Source organism: Nicotiana tomentosiformis, chromosome 10 (genome assembly GCF_000390325.3).
Source record: "Nicotiana tomentosiformis chromosome 10, ASM39032v3, whole genome shotgun sequence".
Lineage (NCBI taxonomy): Eukaryota > Viridiplantae > Streptophyta > Magnoliopsida > Solanales > Solanaceae > Nicotiana > Nicotiana tomentosiformis.
In genome coordinates this window covers 6,291,351-6,301,742 of record NC_090821.1, presented here as the reverse complement: position 1 = coordinate 6,301,742, position 10,392 = coordinate 6,291,351, and the positions used below count along the sequence as shown (strand labels likewise).

The window sequence follows — 10,392 nt, the reverse complement described above, 5'->3', positions numbered from 1 at the left end:
TGACATTCACCGTGTGAACGCTTCTCTCTTGTGCCATGTCATCAAGTATTACCCTAAACCCGACCCGTATAACCGCCACCTCATCACAAACACACCATCCAAATTCCCACGTGCCCACAAAACCAATTAATTTTAATATGCCAGTTAAGCTAAAGTCAAACCCCGTGTACAAAAAGTGTATTATACTTCTTGTTTATCCACGTTGCTGTTTGTTTACATCCCTACCTTGTATATAAAGCAAAGAAGTTCAAAACCAGAAAACAATCTGAACGCCAAAGACCAAAGTTTCCACCTTTTCAAATCTCAACAATGCAGAGGTCAACCAAAAGATCTAAACAAGAGGAAACTGTTTCAATCAACCATCTAATTTCAAAGCCAAAGTTCACAGATGAACAAGAGTTTTCTATTATGGTTTCTGCTTTAACAAATGTTATAACAGGTGATACAACTCAAGAATTTCAATATATAATTTCATCTTCTTCACCTTCTACGAGCATGTATAGTTTTGACCCTCCTCTGTTTCGCGTTCCAACAGAACCAGAGCCATGTCAGTTCTGCAAAATAAAAGGGTGTTTAGGTTGCAAATATTTTGGAGCCCCAGACCCAGTTGCTGCTGCTGCTGCTGATAATAACAACAAGGCCAAGATTGTTGCCAAGAAAAAGAAAAAGAATTACAGAGGAGTGAGACAGAGACCGTGGGGAAAATGGGCAGCGGAAATTAGAGATCCAAGAAGGGCAGCTAGAGTTTGGCTTGGAACTTTTAATACAGCAGAGGATGCTGCTCGAGCTTATGATAAAGCTGCTATTCAATTTAGAGGTCCCAGAGCTAAACTTAATTTCTCATTTGCAGATTATAAATCAATTCAACAGCACAATACTACCACTTCAATATCTTGTTCAAAGCAGCAGCAACAAGAGCCAATACAGTTAGAGCAGGGAATTAAAACAGATGTTGGTATTGGAAAAGATGAAGAATTCTGGGATCAATTAATGAAATGGGATAATGAGATTCAAGATTGCTTGAACATTATGGATTTCAATGGCCATTCTTCAGATTCTGCTGGAGGAAGTATTGCTCATAGCTTCTGATGATCACTTTCAATTAAACAAGAATTGGAAAGGAAAGGAGAAAAAGAACAAAAGAATTTGTTGTAGACAGGTGTTTTTCATTATAAAATTTGGGCTATTTGTTATTTCTATTTATAAAAAAAATTAGGCACCGTACTTTAAAAAAATTGGATTTATACGAGAATCAATACATGTCGCCTGTCGGGCCAGAGAAACTGACAGAACAAATCACCTGGATATTTTAATAGCCGCATATATACCTACGAACTTCATCACCTCGACTTCGAGTTTTGTGGGGTGCACTAATTCATGTCACGTACAAAACATAAAAGATTTTTGTCGTTATTTCTTGACGAGGTTTATGGGTCAAATTTGGTTACTTGAGTAGCTAGTTAAATCAAAAATTTAGATCTAGATTTAAATAATTAAATTTAATGAAATAGAATTAATTTTAGCTAATATTAATATTTAAAAGATATTTTAACCGACTTTATAACAAGATGATATGTATATTACTTTAGCTAGTAATGAATGATAATAACAATAACAATGTTTAATAATCCAAAAAAGTAGGAGGTAGCATTAAATCTATCTATATATAATAATAATATAAAGGGAGAAGCAAAAGAATGTAATGATGGCAAATGGCATAATTACAATTCAACAAGTGTCATTTTTTAAGACATATCTCCAATAGAGTTGGAGTTAATTTTAAATTTGAAACTAGAACTAGGAAATAGGCAAAAAAAAACATTCATCCAACGGATTCACAAAAAAAAAGGGATACTGCCTCCCATGTTGGGCAGTTATTTTATGGAAATTAAGATTTTTTTTAGTTAAAAATAATCAAACAATTATTATCAAAATTTAAAAGTCCACATTTAATTACAGTTACAACTCCTAATAATAAGGAGATAGACAAGGCAATAGTACAATCTTCTTAAGTACCGTTTCAAGCCAAAGCCTTCACGTTTTCCCTTGTCGTTTCAACCAAACACATAATTTTCAATTTCAAACGCCTGAAGTTTCAACTGCAGTGTCACTCATGGCAGAGAAAAAATTAACAAAGGAGAAGAAGTTTAATGGAGAAGATGATCAGAAGGTAGAACGCTTTCCTTTTCCCACTTTTTCATCTGAAGGTAGAAAGTTTCACTATTGCAACTTGATTAATGATTGGTTGCTTAATTCAAAATCTGAATGTGCTACATTTGTGTTTAGGACAAGGAGTGGTTTGGATAGCAGGTCATTGTTTCAAAAGAACTTGGAGCAAAAAGACAAGTAAATTTGTTGATTTGTGCCAGTAAGAATCTTCACCAATTTAGTATATTTCTTATGATTTTCATTTCTCTAATCCTTTTTTTCCGCTTACTTATCTTCTTCATTTGTTTGGTCATGGTTATAAGAAGGAGATCAAGTATCCAAATATGGAATTTTAAATAATGTTTTGTTGTTGAAGTATTCATCGTTTTTATGTCTTTTTTTGTTGGTAACTGTCCCTTCTCCTTTCACTTTCTTCTTTTATGCTTTCCTCTTTATCTTCTTCTTTGTTTCTTTTTGTTGAGCAACTTACTGGAAAAAACTATTCCAATTTTATACTCATGAAACATTTTGAAAGGTAAATTGATTTTTGTAGTATTTACAGTTATGCCTATAAAAGGTAAAGTTTCAACTTAACAATATGCTAGATGATTATTGAACAATTATGGTAGATGTTTCAATTTTTTTAACATTTTAGTTTTCTAAGGATTCTGTTATACAAGTTCTTAAAGATCTTCTTTCTAAATTTTCCCTAGAATGATTACGTTTGTTTTCTATGGGAGGGAAGGAAGCTGATGGAAGGCTTGAAAACTATATGTTTTCTTTGTAGATTAACTTTCTCATCTAATTAAGCAGGATATTTTACCTTCTATTTACTGGTTTTAAATATCGGTTTCAGCAGAAATACACATTTTATGTGCACTAATCTTTCTTTTGGCATTTTCAATTTCGCCGCTCCAACAATTCAAGCACAGAGTATGTTTCTCCAAATGTTATTTTATAGGCATTTCACTATTTTGTGTGCTGAGTTTTTGGATACACATGAAGGTCTTTTCCAAAGTGGATGTTATATTGACTGTAACAAATGATATTGATGAAGTAAAAATTGGATTAACAGAATGACTGCAAAATAATAGAATGAAATATTTTATTTTCTCCTACAATTTTTTTTTTTTTGTGAAAATTGAAATTTATTATAGCAAAAGAAACAAAGAAAAAAAATCCTATTTTTTCATTCAAATAAATCTTTTTTTTCCTTAAAAAACGTTCCTAACAAACTGGTATGATATTTGAATTTGAATTTAAATAAAATTTGAGTTAGAATGAAGTTTCAACTAGTTAGAATGAAGTTTCAACTTCTGAATCTCTTATATATATATATATATATATATATATATATATATCGTATTATTTCTGCCTTTTCAAAAAGCATTTATTTTTCTTGGTTCTTTACTGTTACGCTCTGACCTCGGGGAGCGTAACCGGCGCTCAACAGAGTTACCTCGGTCGAGCAAGCCTGCACAGGGCCGTCTACCCAATTCACCCACACATAAAGAAAAGAATACATTTCATTAATAAATCAATAATGACTCATGTGAACAACACCGGTTCACTTTCATTAGTTACGTCATTAACAAGTCTTCAAAACAGTACATTGTACAATCAAAGTTAAAGTGGAATAGATGAACCATTATAACATTTTTGGTTTAACTTTTCCAAAACATGTACAACCCACACTATGTCTACGGAGTCTCTAACAGGAACAGAAGAGTGCTAGGACAATGCCGACAACAAGGCTCCGGCTATACCTCAAAATACTATGTACAAAGGATAGAAGATACAAGACCCCGAAATGAAGTGGGGCTCACCAAATCAGCTGAGGAGAGGGTGTGCTGCTATCACTGATCAATACCACCTGCTATGGAACCACCTGCATCTATTAAAAATGCAGCGCCCCCGGCAAAAGGGGCGTTAGTACATATGGAATAGTAATAGTATGTAAAACTAAACACCCTCTCAATAGAATGAGCAACAGTAAACGGAGAACAAACATGATATTAATAAGAGACTCAAACGGTGTCAAAGTGCCACATTAGGGGAAACGTAAATTTCACGGAGATTTCGGTAATTTAAGTTGGGAGATCTTTAGCATCGATATACCACCGTATTTTAGCACGGAGTCCGATCTCAGCCCGACCGGCTAAGCCGTCTCACCCCGAGACATACACTCACAATACCACCATGTGCGCGGCATGGCGTCCGATCTTAGCCCGATCGGCTAAGCCGTCTCACCACAATGTCGTGTGGGTCGACATTACATCACATCTAGCTAACAATAATCTCATCCCATTTAAGGGAAAAACGTCTCAAGACACCAATCTCATCTCTTATAAGGGAAAATAGTCTCATCACATTAACACGGGGATTTATCTCTTAATTACTCCTACACCAGCACATGTAGTTTCGGGGTTAGGTTATTCCGACCTACCCTTCCGCGGTGGCTAATCGATAGTCCCAAAGCATTTGTTATTAAAAGTATTTACCACTCAATTCTTTTTTTTTTTACATGTCATTCATTTTATTGACATCATTGGCCATAACGCAATATCATTCTTGGCACATTGGCCGTACTTCATAATTCAACTCATTATTTCATTTTCAATCGTTATCATGAATAATCAACAACAAGGCCTTTCAACATTAGGGCTTTAAGCACATACTTGAGCAAATTAGGGTCTTAGGCACATATGACTTCTTACACAATTGACATGGTAGTTTTCATACGAATTCACACTTTCAAATCATAATATAGTAACACACAACCCATACTTAAACCAAATACTCAAACATTAACTTAACATAACAAGAATCTTTGAAATACACATTGAATACATAATTATTTCGATACAAGGCTTACTTGACAGAAATTCAATTTATAAAGGGCATCACGAGACTTACAAGGACATTGCGAGGTTCAATTCTAAGAGAAGAGTTTAGCCAACATACCTCACTTGATCTTCTTTAAACTCTAAAATGTTCCGAAAATCTTAGCAACTTCAATCTATTTTAGAAATGTAACAAATTAAACCAAAATTAGGAAGGTACTCATGGTTCTAGCTTCTTTGAGAATTTTATCAAATACTAGGTGTGTATTAAGGTTTCAAGGCCCTTTCATGGAGGATCCCATCATCCCTCAACCCAATTTTTACCATTTTAGCTCAACAATCTTCCTACATCCCTTGATAACACATGCATGCAAAATAAACAACTCACATACCCAAAAATTATCTTACCAATTACCCATTCCTAGTTAAATTTCGAAATTGAGATTTAGGGTGTAGAATTTTACCTCTAGAATGAAGACCTAGTGTGCTTTCCTTGATAATCTTCCAAGATTTGAGTAAGAATTGAGGAATAATTGGTTGAGGAACTCTCTCACTCTCTAGATCTCTTTCTTTCTCTCAAAATATCAGATTTTTGCTCAAAAGATGGTACATATTGTCTATATAACGAAGCAGGGTCGGGTTATAAAAATTCAAAAAAAATAAGTTCCGGAACAGGATCTGTGGTCATATATGCGATTGCATAATGCATCTGCGGTCCGTGAAATGGACCGCGAAATGAACCTCCGAAACTGGGCAACTCTGCCTGGGTTTGCGGTCACTATGCAGACCGCATACATGTTCTGTGGTCGCATAATGAACCGCAGAACAGTTCTGTGGTCGCATAGTCGACCGCAGAATGGCACCCAAACCTGCCCAGTCGTGCCTCACTCTGCAGCCCGTAGAGTGATTCTGCGGCTGCATAATGGACCGCAAAAACGCCTTTTTCTGCCAAAAATTTCCTTTAACTCCTCAGCATACTGTTCAACTCAAAAATTCTGTACCGCGACTCGTAAGCTCGCCGCGAAAAATTTATACAATTCTCAAACAAGCAAATCTATTTCAGCACCATGAAACCTTAAATTACCTTGCGGGATTTTACGGGCCTTACATTTATCGTCTCATAGAACCTGACTACTATGCATAATCAATCTCCTGCCATGTATAAAATGTGAATTGCTATTTTCTATTAAAAAATAAAGTGAGGGTTAAAGATGAATTATTATCTGGTTATCATAAAATTTTGCAATATGTACATAATTTAGCAACTCTACTTTCTTCATTTTTTTATGTGATAGTAAAAATATTATCTAAGTTAACTGTCGTCTATATACTATGAGAATCCAATTTGATATTTTAATATTTTTTTAATATTTCATTACGCTATTATACTGGTTAGGGATAGAAATGATGCATAATGCATTTGAGTACCTTTTCCCCGTAATATAACTTAACCAATAATTTATATTTGTTTGTTATTTCTTTGCTTGATTCATTCATGGCACGTTGGTCGTATTTCATATTCCACATTTTTATTTTCTTACTTTTATGGATCATCATCATAAATATCAACAAATAAAATATTTCGGAAATCACAACTTTAGGTTTATTAGTAATGAAGACTTTAAAAACAATGGATTTTTCCCCAAGAAATGGAGTAAAATGATTGGCAATCGAAGCACAAGTTAAAATCATAGGCAATCGAAGCACAAATTAAAATCATAAACGAGCAACACATTATTTATTCTTAAAATACTTTTCCCCAAAAGGGCAATACACAATTTCAACTCATGAAGATATAAAAGCTCAAAACACATTGAAAATACTTACAAAGTATAACATTAGTTAAAATAGCCACATTTGGGCATAACTTGGGTACATAAACTTTTAGGCAAATCTATTTTCGAAGTTAGTTTGGAACAGTTGAATCAAGGCTTATTTCATAACTTTTCTCCCATCATTTCATTTTCTCGGCACCATTGACCACAAGTATAACTTCCATTCTTGGAACGTTGGCCACACTTTATATCTCCAACCCACTTCTTTCACTTTCAAGCATCCTTATAGATTATCAACAACAAGGCATTTCTACTCAAGACTTTAAATACACATTTGAGCAACTAACCAAATTAAAGGTCTTAGACACATGTGATTTTTTACACAATTTGACATGCTAGTTTTCATTAGAATCACATTTTTAAATCTTAACATATTAACACACAGCCCGTGCTTAATCACCTTCTCAAATAGTAACTAACTAAATGGGTTTGATAACGAGACGTAAAGAGAAGTTCGTATTCGTGAATTTATGTACATTATCCTAGTCTCATAAGTTATAGCATTCTCCCTTATCAAAACTTTATATTTAATTAAGTATTGTTTTCTTTCGGTCAAGAGAGTAGTGGGTCTCTCTCTCTCTCTCTCTCTCTCTCTCTCTCTCTCTCTCTCTCTCTATATATATATATATATATATATATATATATATATATATATATATAGTATTTTCATCACCACCGGGCTATAATCAGTGGACAGGTCCTTATTGGTCAACCTCTGATCAGATAGTGAGTTATATACCGAGCCTATTCTGTCTGAGCGCCTATGAGCGAGCCCAAAGTTGATGAGTAGTTATTTATATATCGAACCTAGTATGGGCGAGCTCCTATGAGCGAGCCTACTACGGCCGAGCAGTTACCCGTACCGAGCCTTATAGGGTCAGGTAGCTATTTTACTTACTATATTAAGAGAGTTGAGTATGTATCAGCAGGTAAGCATATCTTCAGATCATCTTTAACTCCCAGTTACTCTTAATTATTATATTATCAGTTCAGTTTCAGCTTTTAGTTATTTTATTTCCTTACATACTCGGTACATTATTTTGTATTGACATCCATTTTACCGAGGACGCTACATTTCATGTCTGCAGGTCCTGATAGACACCCGGATAGGCCTTCCCAATAGACAAAGCCAGACATTAACTTGATTGGTAAGCTCCACTCCCCCGGAGTTACCAGGTCTATGCTTTGGTGTCCATTTTGTATGTACAGGTTTGATGGTTAGGTCGAGGCTCTGTCCCGGCCATGATACAGTTCTGTTATCTCTAGAGGCTTGTAGACGAGTCTTTTACATTTTGTATGTCAGTATTGTGGCCTTGCCAACCTTTTATTCATGTTCAGTTTGGTATTGCTGGTTGTAGATGTTTATGGCAGCCTTGTCATCCTGCACAGTTATGTATATGAACCTTTGGGTATGTTTACCCATCATATGAGAGAGCCATTATTTTCAGATGATTCAGAATATGCCCTCGTCAGCCTTGGTTGGTATTATGTATTTGGAACCTCCAAGGTAACATGGCTAGCTTACTTTATGTACTTTCAAAGATGATGTCATTTTCGAGGTTATATCAATTGACTTACGACGTACGTTTACGTACAAAAACATAGGATGTAACATGTTAGAGACTTGATACGGCTATTCCTGATATATTGAGATGTTTGCCTTGACTGTAGGCATATTCTCAGTCATAATATTATGTGTATTATATATCTAACTCCATGCATTACTTATATGTTACCTCACATGTTGTTGATGCCCTTATATGTGTGACACGGTTCGAGCCAAGTATTGTGAGATGTGAATATTTAAGACTTGAGTGGTTGATGACTGAGTTTGGGCCATAGAGCCGATTTGGTATTAATTATGAGGTGATGCGTACGCTAGGACCCATATGGGCTCAATGGTATTGATTGTGAGGTGACGCGTACACCAGGACCCATATTGGGCTAAGTGATTTTGATCGTTGATTAAGATCCGATCAGAACCTGGGCAAAAACTCGCCAATCCGGAATCAGGTAATAACATGGGCGCATGCACACTGGCATATATGTGATTGGTGAAGGACTTGTGTTAGGCACCCGTGAAGTGCTGAGTGTTGTTGTGTGTGTTGAATGAAGGGAAATTGTGCCAAGCACTATATATGTGCTGAGATTTGATATAATTGATTAGACTGTGATGATATTTGTTGATGTCCAATTTTGATCCTCCCTTTTAAAATTAATTTATTTATACTTAAATATTTGCAATGAATGTTTTGAAAGTATTTTCTATCAATAATTACCTATTTTTACAAAATATTTAGCTTTGAAATTAATAACCTAGAATTAGTATTATGTATACTTATTATTTTAATACTATTAAAGTAATTTTTCAAAATACATCATAGAGGTTTTATAATTATTTCACAAATTACTTCTCAAATTTTGATTAATTAGATTACTATGTTGATAATTCAAAACTAGTGTTGTAATTTAGGAAACAAAGTATTCTATAGATAAATAATTACAATAGTTAGTAGTGTATTTGATAATCATAATTTTACTAAATTTTCTTATAAATTAATTAAATTTAATTACATTAATTTTAAAGGGATTAAAAACTAAAAGGCTACAGTTATAATTTTTTAATTAAATACGAAGTGGCTATACCTTAAATCAATTCTAGCCCAATACACAAGCCAAAAACAAATCTTACCCAGATCCAATTCCCTTCTCTCCACCATGGCAATCCCCATCTCCTCTTCTCGTCAAATGAAATTTTGCCACGTTGCCCGTCCTATCCACTAACAAAACAAACACATCCGATCCAAATCGTCCATCCGTTTGATAAATGGTCTATATTTTAACTCCTATTTTCCTCTTAAATTTAAACACCCAAAAGATATAATCCTAACCGTTGGATCACAGGGATCCAACGAACACCAAAATCCCCTTTAAAAATTGTTAAATCCCTAAAAATCAGGACTGTTGATCATCAGATCCAACATCCCAGATCGTTTCCTCCCACTTTAACCCAGAGACCATTTGGTCTCTCCCCCAAACCTAAAATCATTTCCCCCAAGCCCTGCCGCCTCTCTTTCCCCTTCCTCTCTCTTTTCTCTCAACCTCACAACCCAAATCAATCAAAAGACCTTGCATAAATTCATGCAAGGTCATGAATTCACCCAAAGATTCATCCTTCCTGTCTCTCACATCCGTCATTCTCGCTGAATCTTTCCTCTTTCATCGATCGAGTTTGAAAACCCCAAATCTGAACCCCTAAACCCAGAGATGAAACCTCAAATCGCCTTTGATCTTTCAAATCCATGGCATGCATGGTTATCCATTTTGTTCCTGTACTTCAGATCTTGTTTATCTTTCCATTTTCACCATTTAATTTCAAAATCCCTAATCAAGGGGTCACAGACCAAAATGTGAAACTTCAACTCGTCTAATTTCAACATTCTTTTTTTCAAATCGAAGAAAGCATGAAGACATCAGCTGGCTTCCTGGTTGATATTCGATATCTAGAGGTCAAATGCAATGACCTCTGGGTATTAGGGTTTTGATCGATGGTCTCTCATGCTTCA

The 10,392-nt window shown here is 34.9% G+C and overlaps 1 protein-coding gene and 1 long non-coding RNA gene across 3 annotated transcripts; both read left to right on the top strand.

Moving 5' to 3' along the window:
- Positions 1-246: 246 nt before the first annotated feature.
- On the top strand, positions 247-1,193 carry LOC104092627 (ethylene-responsive transcription factor ERF109-like). The gene has a single exon (XM_009598270.4). The coding sequence runs from the start codon at positions 310-312 to the stop codon at positions 1,087-1,089; it is 780 nt and encodes a 259-aa protein (XP_009596565.1). The 5' UTR covers positions 247-309; the 3' UTR covers positions 1,090-1,193.
- Positions 1,194-2,015: 822 nt separating this feature from the next.
- LOC117275874 (uncharacterized) lies at positions 2,016-8,449 on the top strand. Of its 2 annotated transcripts, XR_011411630.1 has the most exons (4): positions 2,016-2,170; positions 2,287-2,368; positions 7,915-7,974; positions 8,185-8,449. It is a non-coding gene; the product is annotated as an uncharacterized lncRNA (long non-coding RNA). The 2 variants fall into 2 exon arrangements; XR_004506100.2 differs by having other exon boundaries at positions 7,915-8,449.
- Positions 8,450-10,392: the final 1,943 nt, after the last annotated feature.

Excerpts from the sequence above, each read along its gene's own strand:
- LOC104092627 (XM_009598270.4), top strand. The coding sequence starts at position 310 with ATGCAGAGGTCAACCAAAAGATCTAAACAAGAGGAAACTGTTTCAATC.